The 17,862-nt window shown below is 47.8% G+C and overlaps 1 protein-coding gene across 7 annotated transcripts in view; it reads right to left on the bottom strand.

Moving 5' to 3' along the window:
• LOC119466160 (mannose-1-phosphate guanyltransferase beta) overlaps nt 1–17,862 on the bottom strand; it is a 28,587-nt gene that overhangs the window by 6,401 nt on the left and 4,324 nt on the right. For all 7 annotated transcript variants that reach the window (XM_037726655.2, XM_049657378.1, XM_037726656.2 and 4 more), the window contains 4 exons: nt 15,469–15,660; nt 12,610–12,765; nt 6,084–6,293; nt 4,858–5,040 (listed from right to left, as the gene is read on the bottom strand). In XM_037726655.2, the coding sequence (XP_037582583.1) occupies nt 4,858–5,040; nt 6,084–6,293; nt 12,610–12,765; nt 15,469–15,660 (741 nt within the window). The remainder of the gene's footprint in view (nt 1–4,857; nt 5,041–6,083; nt 6,294–12,609; nt 12,766–15,468; nt 15,661–17,862) is intronic.

Below are 17,862 nucleotides of genomic sequence, written 5' to 3'. Positions count from 1 at the left end.
GGCAGTTCGAATTAAGCATGTTCAAATTAACGAGATTTGACTAAAAATTTAATCTGGCTACGGGGTGCGTGCGCGAGGAAAAAAATCAGAGAATGCGAAATCCTCAGAAAAATAAACGGAAAAAAAAACTTTCTTACAACCATCTTGGTGCCAAGCGAAGGGTGCGAGAGAAGAGCCCAGCTGCATGCATGTCTCATATATGACGCATCATGGTGGTAATGTCACTACTTTGCTACATTGCTAATCGCATTAACATCAACATTTATCGTGGGTTGGGTTCTGCCACAATGTCATTTTTATTTTCCTGGCTTTCGGGTTTCTTTTCCTTTCGGCGCACACACCCAGAAGCCAAATTTAATTGTTACAGCCAATAATGCCGCATAGGAGCATTATACCAGGCATTTTATTTTACCGTAGAACACACACAAATATTCAGGGTGCTCACTGTTACATATAAGTATTGTTTAAACCATGGGTTCTCAATGTGGGTTCCGCAGGCCCCTGCACGGGGTTCCGCGAGCCACTGATAAATTTTCCGTGGTCTCGCACTCGCCAATTAAATTGCTAAAATGGTGAACAAGAGGTGTGCTCGATCCACAGAACTGCCATTACCCATGCCCTAGTGTCAAAAAGCACACCACAGCGCGTAACGGCAGTGCGTGAACTGCGCAATAAATCTGCAAGCAGCTTGTAGCCACCCAACCTTCGAAAACGGGCAGCACGCCTAAGCTTTCGCTCTTGAATCTCGGAGGCCGTAACCTATCAACACGTGCATTTCTCCCGTTTGTCGATAGGGTAGGTGCCGACAGCGTGCGCAAAAAAATAATAATAATAAATGCGCGGAGCACCACAAATGCGTGCCGCGAAAGAGAAAAAACGGCGCTAGAGTCCAAAAACGAAGCGACGCAGTCCGCATCGCCATGGTCCTCAGTGGCAATCGTACACGTACGCGATACGTGACTGCCAGCAATGCCGGAATGCTTTGTGTTATTTGTGCCTTCAAAGCCCTTATTGTTGCGTTAATCGCAGCGCTTAACACCGCGTTGGCGGCTAGTCGCGTGCTTCCATAAGTGTGTAGTCGCCATCTGTGATCGCGTCGATAGCCACCACAGTTTCGTCCGCAGCGGTTGCGGCAAACAGTAGTTTCGTTTTGACTCGGTGCGCGCGTCGGTTGCGTGCCTTCATAACTGCATAGTCGCCATCTATGATCGCGTCGATAGCGACTGCGGATTCGTCCATACTTGTTCCAGCAAATGGTAGTTTCGTTTTGACTTGGTGCGTGCGTCGGCCGCCTGCCTCCTGAACAGCAAGGTCGCCATCCATGATCGCGTCGATAACGGCCGCGGTTTCCTCAGCAGCGGTTGCGGCAAGAAGTAGTTGCGCTTTGACTCAGTGCAAAAATGTCAAAGATTAAGAGCACCGGCTACATCACGATGGACGAACGATTTGTTGGCGACCAGCTCCCTAGCGAAAAAATAACCGGATGTGCACGCGGTAGTGAAAAGCGTGTCTGCAGATGAAGGCGCGCGCCATGACCGCGCTGCAAAGAATGTTGCGAGGCCTTCGCCGCTGCTAGCCCTTAATCAGTCATGAGATGACAAGAATTTAAGCTTCCTCACTGCTTTTGTGCAAAATAGAAACAAGATTTGCTGATGCATTCAGTAAATAAAAGCGTGTTGACGTAATAAGCATTCAGTTATTGTTTTCTTGATGCTCTGTATAATTCGACATTAGTTTAATTAGGACATTTTAATTCGGTTAATTCGGGGGGGGGGGGGGGTTCCTTGGCGCTTCATGGAGCTTAGCAGGGTTCCCCGGAACGAACATGCTTGAGAACCCTTGGTTTAAACTAGTGATGTGTGAATACTACTCGAATATCATGGATCGAATCGAATAGTGATCAATTGAATGATTCAATTCGCGAATCGAATACGGTATAACCTCGCTGTTACGTTCCCGGGTGCTGCGTTTTCCCAGGTGTTATGTCGTTTTCGGCTGGTCCCGGCACAGCTCCCATAGAACCCAATGCATTGGTAACCCTGCTGTTGCGTCACAACTGTGGGACCGTTCCCGCATCATACTTTGCGAACTGCCATCCCGCACTGCCCGAGCGGCCATTTTGACTTTTCATGTCGCTTGGCTTGGTGGCTTGACGATGGCATTGGCTGTCCAAAGTGCTGGGGGCGACAACTACGACGTATTTTGGGTTTCCGCCAGCAAAAGTATGGTCCTTGAGGTCTGTATTTGCTATCTAAAGATGGTGTCTATGATGCATTGTGGCCCTAAAATTGGTTTTGGCCCATAGATGTTCCGTATTAAGTCCAAGGACGATAACGCAGTCGCCGTATGCTGTATGTGCAAGTGAAAGCGTGCGAGGGGAGCCGACGACCGCGTCTAAATCCCGCGCGCTCGAGGCACCGGCGAGAGAGCGAGGGGGGAGGGATAGCGGGCAGCGTTGTGCTCTGCCATCAACTGCGTACTGCGCAGCAGCTGTATCTTGAAAGTGATTTGCGTTGGGAGCAGAGTCTACGCAGTGTAGGTGCGTCGGCAGCTCGTAGCTTTGTGCGTGCTGTGTGTTCTCGGCGCTCAGTTTGTGTTGAAGCAATAGACAGCACGAAGGTCACTTCGCTCACTTCTGCAGCGGTACTTAAACTCCTCACGCCAGCGTTCGACAGCGCGTGTCCGCGCTCATCGAGTGTGATCTGTTCATGTTTGCCTGTGGGCGCTGACACCATGCTTGTTAATATAGTTAATAAGCGAATGTTTACAAGTTTATACGGACAATAAAACTACCATTCTTACTTTGTATAGCTGTCTACTAATTTGCTATCGCAATCGATACTTCGCCTGTCGTGCAAAACTGTGACTTTTTTCTCCACGTAATAATTAAAATAATATTGTGTGCAGTTCATCACTACTCCCCATTTCTCAATTTTTCCTGTTTCCCGGCTCTTACGGTTTTTTTTCGGTCCCGTGAGAAACGTATCAGCAGGGTTCTACTGTATGTACTATTTGATTGTTCGAACAATCTGTATACAGTATAGACCACTTATAACGTAACCGCTTGCAGTGCAGGACCGGATATAGTGCAGTCTTTTCAGACTGCCGTTAATTTCCCATAGCACTCCATGTATACACGTATGGATTATAGTGCAGTTGCGGGAAACGAAATACCGGTTACAGTGCGGCCGCCTGGGAGTGCGGAAGTAAGCAGAGACAGCGAACGCTCCCTTCAAACGGGCGCCCCAAGAAGTGCTCAAGGAAGAAAGAGTGACGAAGTGGAGGAGAAGGAGGGCACGTGGTGCGAACGAACAGCCAATGAGGCTGAAACCAGAATACTGAGTGCGAGTCGTGAAATATCACGGCGCGCATAGCGAGCGAGGGCCACGAAGCTGCCAACGCTAGCTTCACGATAACGGCAGTAAACGAAACTTTGGGGAGCGGGCAGTGGGGAAAAATCTAAAACTCGGCACGGCACGGCGAAGGGCGCACGCGGAGACCATGGAATGTGAAGGAGGAGGGCAGCAAGAAAGCGGATTTCGCCTCGGCAACTCCGCTGCTTCGGTGGCTCCCCTCGCCCTCCCTCGTAACTCCTTCACTTTCGACTGTCACCGTGTGCGCTTGCCGCCGTGCAGGCGCCGCCGCTCCAGTCAGCCCGGCGCCAGCTCCCCAAAGTTTCGTTTTCTGCCGTTATCGGGAAGCGGGCGTTTGCCGGCGTGGGCAGTTTCGTTGGCCGGCCTATGACAGCGCCGTTGCTTCCCTCTGCGCCGTAGCCACAGCGTGCAAGGTCAACACGTCACTAGAAAGTAGAGGAAGCATAAAGGAGAAAGAAGGGTTCACTACCATTTTCTATGCATAGCTACGGTAGCGTGGCTGAGACGTCAGCCCGTACACGAATGTTCCGGCGCAACGCAAAATCGGCGACCTTGCCATTTGAGAGAGGGTGAAATTTCCGCCGCATTTTTTTTTTGTTCGCACGCGACATTGAGGGGTCTCTCCTAAGCTTTTCCTCTATAGGTCATTTCACCTGCTGCGACTGGAGCGGAAAAAAAATTGGTGCGATCGCACGCGTCGCAATGCGATTTTTGGCGGTGCCGGAGCAATGCCAGTCGGAGGCGCCGCTGCGTGAATTATTTCGAATTAACGAGATTCAACTGTAAATTGAATGCAAACGTTCTAGCCGCATTCCTCGACTGTCGCATACGCGTGGCAGTCGTGGCATACGCGTGACATGTTTTGCATGTGTGCGGGCCTTGAAAATTGTTGCTTTGGTTATAGTGCAGTACTGCTTATAGTGCGGATATTCGAGACTCCGGCAACTTACGTTAGAAGCGGTCTACATTGTATTCGATGTCGAGATGCGCGCCGCGCAGCGTTTCGTGTTCGATGCCACGAAAATGAGCGCCTCACTTCAACGTTTTCAGCGATAAAGGAATGCCAAGTGCGCCGCAGATGGGCTGCCACTGCTGACAATTGTGAGGTTTTATGTGCCAAAACCCGGACATGATTATAAGGCACGCATAGTGGGGAACTCCGGAATAATTTGAACCACCTGGGGTTCTTTAACGTGCACCTAAATTTAAGTACACAGGTGTTTTCGCATTTCGCCCCCATCGAAATGCGGCTGGGATGGACTAGTTTGGTATAGCAAGGGTTTACTGTGTCATGTAAACTTTTTCATTTAGCTCGGCTTTCCCTCATTTAACGTTCTCTGCCCTTAGGGTAGCACACTGCAGGACAGCTAGCCCACAATTCACAGCTTCGCAACGCTTGCAACACCTGCTGCCACTAACAGCTGCGGTTCGCAGTGCATGCACGCAGCTAAAGCTACGAGAAGTGGACAGAAGCACCACTGACCCACTGTCCAACAGTGCAGCGCCAACCAATAATGCAGGAGTCAAGCCACGAGTGGGACTTGATCGTCGCCCCGTTGAGCAGAGTACACCGCTTGATGCACGCCCCATCTTCAACCACCACGTTGGGTCCTATGGTCACGTTGGGGCCAATGCGGCAGTTCTTGCCAATCCTGGCCGTCGGGTCCTGGAGCAGAAAATTGGAAAGAGCAATGATATTTGGCTTTGAGGACTAGCTGGTCGTGGCATGCAAACTATGCCTATAGAGTTGAACCTCAATATACCATGAAAACAGATAAAACGAATTATCAGGTCTAACGAAGTGAATCTAAAATGTCTCGCCAAGATTAGCGTGTATGCATATTTGCTTATAACTAGTATTGGATATAATGAAGGTATTTTCATGTTGCATGTGATTTCATTATAACAAGGTTTGGTGGCTCAAACTTAAGATATTGCCCTATTGAAATAAGGCCCACAAAGGAGCCCTGCGAGAGTTCTTTAATGGAGTAAATAAACTATCCAAGTGGATAGATAATGCTCCCAACTTGACAACCCCACACAGGGTTGGGGTTGAGGTGAAGTTGGTGACTGCTAAATATTTTGACATTTTTAAGGGACACTAAAGAGAAATATACTTACACCAAGTTTAGAGTGATAAAGTATTCATTCAAAACTCAAGTTTCTTAAACTTTGCGGTAATATGTTAATTATTAGAAGAGAAAATGGAAGTCAAAGTTCCATTTCTTCAATTTCACGCCACCCACAAGAGCTGTTATACCGGCGTGACATCACGGATTTCAAAGTGCTCTTTCCTATTTAGGCTGCCGTGAATCAGTAAACATTTTTCAAACTTGCTTACTTCACTCTCTGGCTCCCTTAAAGTACAACAAAAAAATTACCTAGGCCCTAGCAAATGCTGTCAAAATCCTCAACGTTGCAGCGAGCTGGGGTAGACACTTCAAGGCAGTGCCGACCCCTATCATTTGTTCACGAGTCTTCTCACTTACCAGCCTTCTCCTGATGGTAAGAGTGGCGTTTTTTGGTATCTTTGATGGATAACCTACTACGACAGCTCAAATCATTATTCTTTTTAGAGCACCTCTAGACCAGCTGGAATTCAGTACTGTCCTCGTCAGTAACACTGTCTAAAGTCGAGTCTGCGCGCCTTCATTTGTAATCGCTATCAACTGTCCCAAGACGTGCCGACCCCTTCGGAGGGACACCCACCATGAGCACATTGCCAACAATGCCTGGCCCCTGCGGCAGCAAGCTTCCGGGGCTCTTGACCCGCAGCGACTGCAGGTACATGCACATGCCGGTGAGAAAGTCCTTGGGCTGTCCCACGTCCATCCAGAAACCCTGCAGCTCCATGGCGTACAGCTGACCCTCGGACACCATGGCGGGAAACACCTCTTTCTCTATGGACGTTGGCTTCACCTGAAGTGAAAGCAGAAGGCCACCGGGCGTCAAATGCGTTTGCGCGTTTCTATGGAGAAGCTGCGGCAGAAAAGCCTGAAAACATTTCTCTGCTCATCGAAAAGCCTGCACAACAAATTAAGTAAGCTCTGCTGTCAGAAACTCGAGCTGGACGCCTCGGTGCACTAAAAGGCCATGCAATGTTTCGGTAAGCTAAATTCCCGTGCAATTTACCTCGCAAATGACCACGTGGCTCAAACGTGCAGCAGTTGATGATGATGATGATGTCTTAGTGCTCTGCTCTTTCAGCCATGTGGTACAGTCAACTTCCGTTAATTTGATTTTTACAGGACTGATGAAATTCATCAGATTATTCATTAGGTTGAATATAACAAAAGGCAGAAAAAATGGCAAACCACAACCTCCGATTCATTTGGAAGTATTTGCCCGATTCTAACACACGCCCGAATGAAACAAGCACCCACTTTTTATGTGTTCAATAAGATGTGGTTAAAGTGTTTTAGTGTTCAAAGTAGAACACAAACGTAGAAATGACATTATAGCTTTAAAAAAGAAACGTAAATCTAATGCACAACTGATTTTTAGCAAGAGAAACGTGCTAGCATGCCTCCGATTCTGGCAATAAGAAAAAGATGAAATCAGCTAACTTTAATCCTCACAAAATAGAAATTTATTTACACCCTAATGTCAATCATCATCATTATCGGACAGCACTTTATGGCTGTCTAGAACCACAACATGTCCACCCATACAGGCCATTGCATGCTTTATATTTCACATTTATCCAATGACTCCACAACAATCACAAACACAATGGTGACCCACGCCTAAGCTAACCACTTCAATAGTTCATCCTGCAATGCATGCGATTGGCTGCTGGCTAGGCTGGTTCTGACAGTAGGCTGTTGCAAATGTTGCGAACGCGGTTTTGGTTTTATATTCAATTGCACTGCACAAGCAATTTCCCGACAAATTTTCTTGGAAAACAAGGTTGCAACCAGCTCGAACACACAAGAACCGACACACCGAACGGCGCCAGACCAATAGTAGCGAGGCACGCAAGGGGCGTGGATGCTTTGGCCAATCAGCGGCACGGACGCATCCTTCAGAAATTAAGCACTAGCATTGGTTCCCCCTCACCGACGCCACTTAGAAACGGCACAAAATGTGCAGAAAGAAAGCAACTTCCAAACAAGCCTAAAATGGCAGGCCACCGGCCACCACATTCGCAAATGGGGACGGCGCAAAGTTCGGACATTGGTGGCCGCTTTTCGCTAATTTTGCGTCCACCCTGGCTCGTATAAGCACAATTACTGATTATCTTCCGATTAAGTTTACCTTTTAGATTTTGTGGAGGAATTCTTGAATGTATAAATGCTGCGAAAATGTATCGAAATGAACTTTTCTGAAAATGACTTTTTGTAATCTTTTGTCATGTCAAAGTCCACGTCTCCCCTTAAAGAGGTCCTGAACCGCCCCTCAGGCTTAGTAAACAAACATAGTCTGCGGATAGCATACACTGCTGTGAACATCTCAGCGAAGTTTTGCAGTTGTGCTGGCCGCATGGAACTTGTAAGTGGAGTGCGAAGTCACCTTTCTCTCAACTCTCTTTTCAACAGAAGCCATGTTCCTCACTCTTTTCTGGACGCTTTATTTCGTCATTGAGCGCCCGGAAAACGTGGCTGCTATTGGCCAATAGCTGACATCAATCAAGAAGGGTGTTTGTATCAGCGCACTTCTTCCTACTGTTACTGTGTATACTTATTGATGGAGTTTAATATATTAAACAGGCTGAAGTAAGCAAAAATCTGCTTTCAAATTCTGATAATTACATAGGTACTTCCGGAAGAAGCCAACTATAGTCTGCCCCCACTTGGCTGCGGCCGCCCGCGTAAGAATTTAACTTTGGACACCCTGCTTATCGGTATCGTAGCGGTCGGGTCCCGCTAATTCCAACTAGTTTTGAACACTGAGGTCAGACAACACGCATGTTTGACAGCGCGTGCTCACTCCTGGCCGCTACAGGTTGGACGCCTTCACAGACCTTCGCTTCGTATTGAGCTATTGATAAGGCTTCAAAATGCGTAAGTTGGATGTGGCTACTACCTGTCGTTCAAGCTGGTGCAGGACAAAGCTGGTCCGCACCACGTTAGCACGGTCACCAGGGGCGTAGCCAGAATTTTTTTTCGGGGGGGGGTTCACCGGCCCGACCGGGGGGGGGGGCGGGGGCAAGCGTCTGCTTTCCTCTACGTGGCGTGATCGATAATAAATATCGGTAGTTTAAGCAGACTCTATACATGTCTATCAAAGACATGGACTGACAAAGCACTGCACGGGCTCGGGCTTACCCGAAAGCCCGGGCCCGGAGCTTTTTCACGGGCTCGGGCTGGGCTCGGGCACAGCGTGTGCTTTTTGACCCGGGCCCGGGCCGGGCTCGGGTTTTTTGACGCGGGTCCAGGCTGGGCTCGGGCTTTCTGGGGGTGTGCACGTAACGTGCAGCGAGTTATTCTCGGGCACCTCAACTCTGAAAAACATTATTTTTCGGTCTCGGGCCGGGTTCGGGCCGGTTTCGAGTCGGGCTCAGGCCTAAGGTAAAGGGGTGGCGGGCTGGGCCGGGCGGGTAACATAGATTATTTCCGGGCCCGGGCCGGGCCCGGGTCTCGCCATAAAAGTTTTGATCGGGCTCGGGCGGGCCGCCCAACGTAAAAACGGGCCCGGGCCGGGCCCAGGCTGAAAAAATCGACCCGTGCAGTGCTATACTAGTGATGCAGGAATGAACTCCGGTCTTGTTCAGTGCATAGGGCACATAATCAATTTCTCAGGACGCGTGAACTCCGACGAGAACTGTCAGCGCCTGCAAGAAGAGTTTACTTACGCTGTACTGCGCACAGCAGTAATCCATGCTTGTCGGCTGTCTGTTTCGTTCATTCTGTTGCGAGTCGGTGGAATTTCACTGCTGGCATCAAACCCTTTGTGTGTACATTGCTGGTTTGGGATTCCACAACACAACAGCAACTACCAGCGTTGCGCAATTGCTGGTTTGGGATTCAACAACACAACAGTAACAACCAGCCTTCCGTAGTGACGCAATCGCATACAAGAGACGTTTTGCGCGCAGACTGGCTACGTTCACACTTGGGAAGCGGCAAGCGGGCGGAAAGGCCAAAGCGGCCGGAAAATCTTTTTTGCGCATGTCCAAGTTGTTCACATTTGTTTTGCTACCGCCGCTGCCGCTTTCGTCCACATCCATCTACAGTAAAAGCTCGTTAATTCGAATTTTGCGGGGACGCCCAATGAGTTCGAATTAAACCGAAGTTCGAACTAACGAAATTCATTGAAAAAACAGCAGGAATTGAGACCGGGTTGTTGGAAAATCACTCAAAATATTTACTTGCGAAAATAATCCGTGATCACTGTCTGTTTCTCTTCTTTGAATGCGATCGCTATAGCCTTGTTTTCCAACGCGCGAACGTGGCAGAAAGCATCCTCTGCGTCTTCCTCGAAGCTGAAGAATAGACGCGCGACATGCATAAGCCTCCATTAGTTCCAAAGCTGAGGGCCGCGTGGGTGCATCATCCTCTTCGTCATCCGCACCTACATCGACGACGGGCGCTTCTCCACCAGTCACCTGCGCGATGATATCATCGTCGGTGATTGTGCCGCAGACCGCTGCACAGCGATCTGCATCGACATAGTCGTCGAAGGTCACGTCCTCCAGCGCATCCCGCAATCCGGCAGGAATGACCACGGCCTCGCGCTCGTCGGGCTCTCAAGCTGTGCCCTCATTGGTCACACAAAAGCCACTGTGGCGGAAGCAATTGGCAACAGTTGTTGCCGTGACTTGGTCCCAGGAACGCACCAACATATGCAAGGCCGTGAGCAGCATCACATCGTAGCGACACAGCACCGAACGACTTCGTAGCTCTGACGTACACGAGGCCTAGCGACTGAATGTGCGGCACACAAAGGACACGGAGACTACGCAGACACGTCCAGCACGAACCGCCACACGATGCGAAGAGCGAGCACAATGACGACAGTGACGCCGCTGCGCTCGCGCCATCTATCGTTGAGCCTTGAAAGCTTGCGGCGGCAGTATAAAATACCACCACGCAGCGGCGCGCAGTTCGAATTATCGATAGAGGAGCCGATGCGCGCGTGAACTAACGAGTTGGTTAACCCATAGACGCCTATATATTGTGGCCGGACCATGACCATCAGTTCGAATTAACCGGAAAGTTCGAATTAATGAGGTGCGAATTAACAAGCTTTCACTGTAGTATGCGTACGTTTGTCGGCGTGGTGGCGCTCATTATCGTATTATTTCGAGCGGTATGTTCATTCATTGACCCACATACCGTCATCAAAAGTGATCATTTTACGCAACTTCGCGTGTCATCTGCGACCTTCGGTCAATTCCTCGTTGGCGTTCGTGATTCTCCTCACACGGGCGCGGTAGCGCTGAGTCACAGGTTGGTGCCTAGGCGTGATTATATTTCTTTAATAGCTTTTATTTACAAGTTGTAATAACATTTCATCATTTCGTATTATTGTCGGCGCCTCCAGGACACCAAAGGGGCAACGGGAACACCAGAGCTAAAACCCGGGCTGGCCCTATTGTTGGGGCTCGCCGAAGCCTGCGCGTCCTACGTGAGACCTACGCTCCCAATCTATCGTCGCGACGAGAAAAGCACCCCGCGACTTCTGCAACATAACGTGCACGTGCACGAATTATGGAGCGCCAACGAGGAATCTGCCCAACTATTGTCTGCCATGGAAGTGGAAGAAGAAATGGCTTTTATACTTCTACCTACTTGTTTTCTAGAAATGGACAATGAATAAACGGAAGACGCGGACACCTTGGAAACGGTGGTGGTGGGTTCGCCTGGCTTCGCAAAAGCGTGAAAAGTTGGGTCACGCCAAGGCTTCGTTGCCGCACCTCCGGTCGCGCGACATACTATCGCGAGTATTGCTGACAGTACGTTTTAGTACCACTCTTGTCGTAGAGCAAGGGGTGGTTCTTGATCGCGTCGATCAGCTTGCAGCCTACACTTTTGGTGCCATGTTCAATTTTACGACCGGTTGTTTACATGCTAGTGTAGCTTCCGGTCGAGCAGAACGACTTTCCGCCGCGTTTCCGCTTCGCCATAGCGAAAAAGTCGGTCCGAGACCGATTTGGCTCGCCGCTTGTTTTTCTGCCTGTTTTGCCGCATATAGCGGGTGGACTTTTGCAAGATTTTGCCGCTTCCGACAGCTCCGAGACCAAGTGTGAACGTAGCCTAAGATCCTGCGCGAGCGCGGCCTAACCGGCACCTGAAGGGAAGCGGCGGAAATGTATACGGAAATTTCGACCACCTGGGGTCTTTAACGTGCACCTAAATTTAAGTAAACGGGCCTCGAGCATTTTCGCCTTCATCTAAAATGCGGCTGCCGCATTTGTTGCTTCAGAATGCGGCCGCCACATTCTCGCCCAAAATCTCAGAGAGCGGCAAAGCCTTGACAAACACCGTGACAGTTTTTTTTTTCCATATGCAGAAATGATTCGCTGTAAAGTACCAACCCAAACGGAAGCGCCCAGGAATGAAATTGTGATATAGTAGCACCGGTTCCTTGAATTATGTCAGCGCGAAGCGACCCCCCCCCCCCCCCCGCCCCACACATCGCTTCGCGATGTGTGGGGCGGGGGGGGGGGAGGGGGGGGGTTGAACACCCCCTGGCTACGCCCCTGACGGTCACACTGGAGCACTGAGTGCGGTCATGCACTCAAGCTCTGTCGTGCACAACGCAAACGCTGCGCCTCTGCACTACAGTTACATGTAGCTGCGCTTTGCTACGTAGCGTAGATAACGCGGCCGCCGTGGGGTGCCGCGACGAGTCCACTAGCTAAGCATAGTGTGGCTCGCTGAGGACAACCGCGTTTGGCTTATGTTTGGTGCATTTTAGGCGCCAAAATCTAAGTAGTGGGGTCTACGTTAATGTCAAAAACCAAAGGTGAACTGCGAGCCATGGTGACGTTCAGCTGTGGGCACACCCCGCTCCAACGTAGCCTTCGCAGTGCAAATCATTGAAGAAGGAGTGGAAGCGCCGCGAACGCTGTGTTTGATTGCCAACAACTGCGCTTCTGCTTAACGCATCGAAGTACTTTTTGCGGCAAATTATTTCTGAAATGGCCTATTTTAACTTCAAATGCATTTCTCCACTTCGAGACAAAGTGGTTCAGGGCCCCATTAAAAATTCCTCCTCTACTTTGAACCCCTTTGGCCACATTGACCAATTTTTACCAGCTAAGCCCCAACAAGCGAGCCGCTTTCCCTACCTCGATTCGTTTGAGTATGTCCGGTGTGAAAATGTACAGGCCAGCGTTGATCTTGTTGGACACAAACTCTTGCGGCTTCTCCACAAACCGCTCGATGCAGCCCATCTCATCGTACACGACCACGCCGTACTTGGAAGGTTCCTCGACTCGTGTGACCTGCGCAAAGGGCAAGCCATCTGCCAATTACACACAAATGTCTTTTTGTTGCCCAGAAAAATGAGAAAGAGGCATAATGGAAATACAAGATGAAGTGAGCAACAACTGACAAACTAAGAAGCTTGCTTTTGCGTAGAACACTTATGCACTATCACGGACATACGTGAAATGCGGGCAAGGCACAAATGTAAATATGTGAGAATTGATTAACTTTCTATAAGGGTGGATTGTGACTACTAAAAAAATATGGTGTGTCAAATGTTCAAGTTCTAACGAGCCATGCTAATATGTTCTTAATGTCAAAGCAAATTCAGGCTCATTATGTTCCAATATAAATTTCGCTGTTTGGGTTTGATTTGCCCAGTGCAGCACAGAATACCCGCATAGGTTATGCAGACACAGAAGCCATGAAAGTGATAAATATCTTCGCAGCCTAACCATGCACGGAGAAGTTTAAAGATACACTCGTATTGCGTAGTTGGTTGCTCGGTTAAACTGTTTGCTACAGGCAAGGTTCAACTGGCAGTCTTCTAAATATTGAAATCGCATGCACCGAGCAAGATGAATAAAAGGATCCAAGAGGACCATTGTCTTTTTTCTTTCTTTTTGTTAGATATAATTATAAGTAGCAGACAATTAAGCAAAATAAGCATAGAGGAAGCTAATCGATACGTTTAATTGAAATGCAGAAATAATAAGGTAAAAAGATAAAAAGATAACTCGCAGGAGGTGGGACACAAGCCACATCTTCCGCATTACGCATACAGTGCTTTACCAAGTACATTACTGTGGCAGCCATACTCACACCCACTTTCTTGGGGTGTTTGTGTAAAAAAACACTTAATTGAATTCCGTCTTTTGCGTGTGAAAACCATGATATGATTATGAGGCACACCATAGTGGGGGATTAATTTCTGGATTAATTTTGACCACCTGGTGTTCTTTACTTTGCACCCAATGCAACTTCCATGAGTGTTATTGCATTTCGCCCCCATCAAAATGCAGCCGCTGTGGCCGGGCCATGATCCCGTGCCCTCGGGCTTCGCAGCACAAGGTGTTTGTGCAAGTTTACAACATTAGCCCTGGGAGCATTGGCCAACACTGACACAATTTTAAGCATAATAATTAACTTCCGATACGCTTTCTCTAGCTTCACTGTCAGTTACATTGTATGGTTATGACTAACAAAAAATCAAGCCCCTTAGATCCCCTCATTCTTATCGCTGCTCACTGCATAGCCAAGGCTTGAATTGGGCGATCTTGATGCATACGAGGGTTTATTGCCCAGTTGCTTGCTCATAAGCTCACGTACTATGCGACGCCTGTGGTTAAAAGGACATTGCACATCCACTACCTTGGCCGTCAGTGGCGCTGGCCAACACTTCTAGAGCTAATTTTGTACACGCCATAAATTTCATGTTCAGAATGCAGCAAAAAAGACAAACGAAAGAACCAAAATGAAAGGCAACTCTGCCACCACTGGGAGCAAAGTCCACAACACAACATCACATAGACAGTGCTCAACCAATTGAGTGACAGGCCGATTCCGTGGGTATTCACCAATTATTTATAATTGTTCCTAAGGTCACATACTGTTAACATGCTAAGATTACACACACATACATACAATTAAATTGATGTTCTACACTTGCTGCCATAACATTAGGCGGCACTCCCAAGGCGAGGTTGTTAATCAATACACACCCGAGAAAGTCGATAGACACACAGTCATCGCCACAGCTCAACTGGTAGGACACCACATGGAGGTTGCAAGGCCAGCTCTCATTATTGGTGGAATTGTCTTTTCTAGAACTTTCATTTTTGTTTTCTTCATTAAGAATAAAAAGTTTACTGCATGCTAAACTGCCAACTATGTTTTCTCATATCATTCAACTTTAAAAATTCTGGTGTCGTAGATGCTGAAATAAGTCGCATCCCAAAACTGAATTTTTAAAAGACTTTTGGGGTCTCATCTACACTTGCCCTCTTCATTTCCCTTTAGCTTACTTACTACACAACATGTGAAAATATTGTCATCAGCTATCCCCATGTCTCTGCAAACAATAAATTAAAGTGGAACTCAACAACTGATTGATTGATTAATGGGTTTTATTGGAGCATTTCCAAATTGCGCCAGGGCCATGATAATGAGTTGTCAGCAGACCCTGAGCGTTTAATGTAATGTGGCTGTAAAAGGGCCTAAAATACATCATCTGTAAAGTGCCTAAAATATATACAATAGAATCTCGTTGATACGATCTTTACAGGAATCAGTAAATAAAATGTATCATCCAACGTATTACCCAACCAAATCGTATTATTGGGAAAAAAAAAAAGAACTATCCCGAAAAACATATTACACAGAATCATATAAACGAAGTTCCACTGTATGTATTAAGTATATAGGTCCATGCATACGATGACGTATGCTATGATCAACAGACATTCTGAAAACTTATGGTGAATTAAAAAGCTAAAATTTGCCGCATTCCGAATTCTTTTTAGACGTCAATACTGCCTCCTCTGGGCCACTGAATGCAAGGACTGTCGCAGCAATGGCCTCTGACGAAAGGACGTGCTACAATCGCCTGAGTTGATGACTTGCAATGTTGTCGACATCGTTTAAACCCTGCGTACAAGACTTGTTGCCGAGGGGTGCTTCTGAGGTGAGCAACAATTGCAGGGTGAAGAGGGATGTCTCACCACAACCGTGCCTTCCTTGCCGTGGTGCTTGTGAAACTGCACCATCTCCTTGAGGGGAAAGTCGCAGATGACGTCGCTGTTCAGGACGAAGAAGGGCTCGCTTTCGTCCGCAAGGAGGTCCTTGGCAAGGGCCAGGGGGCCGGCCGTTCCCAAAGGCTCGTCCTCTTGGGAAAGCGTTATCTTCACCCCCAGCTACGAGAAACAAAACGGAAAGCAACTTTTCGAGAAAGGCCTCCCCAACTGAGCTCCGTGCAAACTACAGATGGGGGTTCCAGGTCCCAAACTAAGATTAGTAGTAGAACTTGCTGTTGGGCTAGTTGGTAACTCATCATAGTGAAGTAATCAGGTGCAATTTTGCACTCCCGCATACACCCACCCAAGCAAACACTCAAGAACACCCGCCACACACAGCGCTCCAAACTAAGAAGGCAACCGCGAAATATTTATTTTGCAGATTTTTTTCACGCATGCAGAAGCTCCTATTAATACGAACCCAGTGAAGCAAACTGTTTGGATATGAAGAACAATGCACAAACGGTTGGTTCTGGACAGATTCGATGCAAAAAGAGTTCATTTAACATGAACCACATATTTTGTTAAGCTGAACTTCCCAGTTACTACTGATGCCTGCTACTGAGCCTGGCAGAAGCCCGGATCGGCAGTCTTGGAGGTGCTGACTCTGCTAGCTACACAAGAAGCAAACAATGAATTCAGTGGATATAAACAAGTAGCGTACTTGCACGATTCTACAGCGCCCCCAATTGTAACCCCGCGCAGTTATATTACCGCCCAAATAGCTAGGCTAGCTACCTTGCATTGAGCCTTTTATTTAGTAAGAATCAGTTTGGTTTTTCATTTTTAGCGGAATTTGTTACAATTGTAATGCACATACAAATTTTAACACACTTTTCATTCAAAAAAGAAGCGCGATAGAATCATGTAAATAGATATTCCACGGCTGACAATTACGTAGGGACCTGCAGGCCTGACACCACCGAAACAATAAGAGAGGAAGTCTCTGAGGTTCTTGTTCAGGGCTGATAATGATGGTGAGGAGCACTGCCCAGGAGTCGCAAGAACCAGCAGTGTTCACACATGATGCTAATAATTCCTTCAGTACTACATTAGTGTATTCTTTTCCCACATGAATGCACTGAGGAACTTATGACCAAGCAAGCAAGGTGAAATGTTAGCATTTATCACATTTCATAGATTTTCAGAGTGGCAGCAAGCAAAAATTACTCAACAGCTTAAACGAAAGTGCATGAAGCAATACTTAGTCTCATGCAAATACGGTAAATATATCTTTTTACATCTGCCTCTTGGTTTTAATGCTGTTTCATTTATTGTTCTATCATGAATATTTGGGTGCACCAGGAATAGGAAATGTTTAGGTTTGTGGATCAAGTCTGTTAAGACTAAAGCCCCTCCATCCACGCGCCACCGCCACTTTTGCTAAGTAGTGACAACCTTTGATGTGCGCCGCTGTTCCCTGATTCGTCGCTCAAACCAGTTCCGCAATTTCCGCTTCCGGGGTTTCCGGCTCCGGTTTTGCCGCTTCCAGGATTTCCGGTACCGGAATTTTTGCTTGTTGCACGCTCGCACCTCTGCACAGCAGTGACGTCGCTTCGAGTTAAAACCAGAAGCTGGGCTACGTAAGTTCCGCTTCACGCCGGAAACTGAGGGGTTGAGCGAGGGAGGAGTGAGGCAGAGGCGCGAAGGAGGAGGGTAGGTTGGCGTTACTTAACCTGGTCAGCGAAAACCTGTGTGGAGAGGCTTTAGTTAAGACAAACTTCTGATAGGACAAACAGATTGTCAAAATCCCTTTGAGTTTGACTCAACAGGAGTCTACAACAATGTTTTCATTAAAAAACAAACTGTACAGTTTATATCTCATATTCAATAGAAACACTCCAACATCAGCGGAGAGTGTTTCTCAAAGTACACAAAAGACTACAATAATATTATCTACACCCATGACAGCAAAACAAATGTAAACTTCAAATGATATGCAAGAGTACGACAGCCACTTGACCTTGTCTTCTCTCAGTGATACATGTTAGCCCCTGTCCTTGGCTCACTCAGCCCATGGCTGCCTCTGCGATATTTAGCTGTCAATACGCAGTTGGCCTATCTCCAGCTGTAATGCTTAGCTGCCAACATGCACTTGACCTATCTCCAGTCTATGAAGAATACAGATACAAGAGAGCACTCACTGATGCTGGCCCATCTACTATGTCCTGCGTTATGCTCTAGACAAAGATCTTACTCAGATACCACACCTTTCGGACCACAGTAGGCTGTACATATTCAAACGGACAGCGAAAGGGTCTAGCTAGAGCCTCGAGAATAGCCACGAGAATCTCCGACAGCTTGTTCTGTGCCAATGGAAGG

The sequence above is a fragment of the Dermacentor silvarum genome, chromosome 10, assembly GCF_013339745.2.
Source record: "Dermacentor silvarum isolate Dsil-2018 chromosome 10, BIME_Dsil_1.4, whole genome shotgun sequence".
Classification (NCBI taxonomy): Eukaryota; Metazoa; Arthropoda; class Arachnida; order Ixodida; family Ixodidae; genus Dermacentor; species Dermacentor silvarum.
This window is presented reverse-complemented; position numbering and strand designations above follow the sequence as displayed.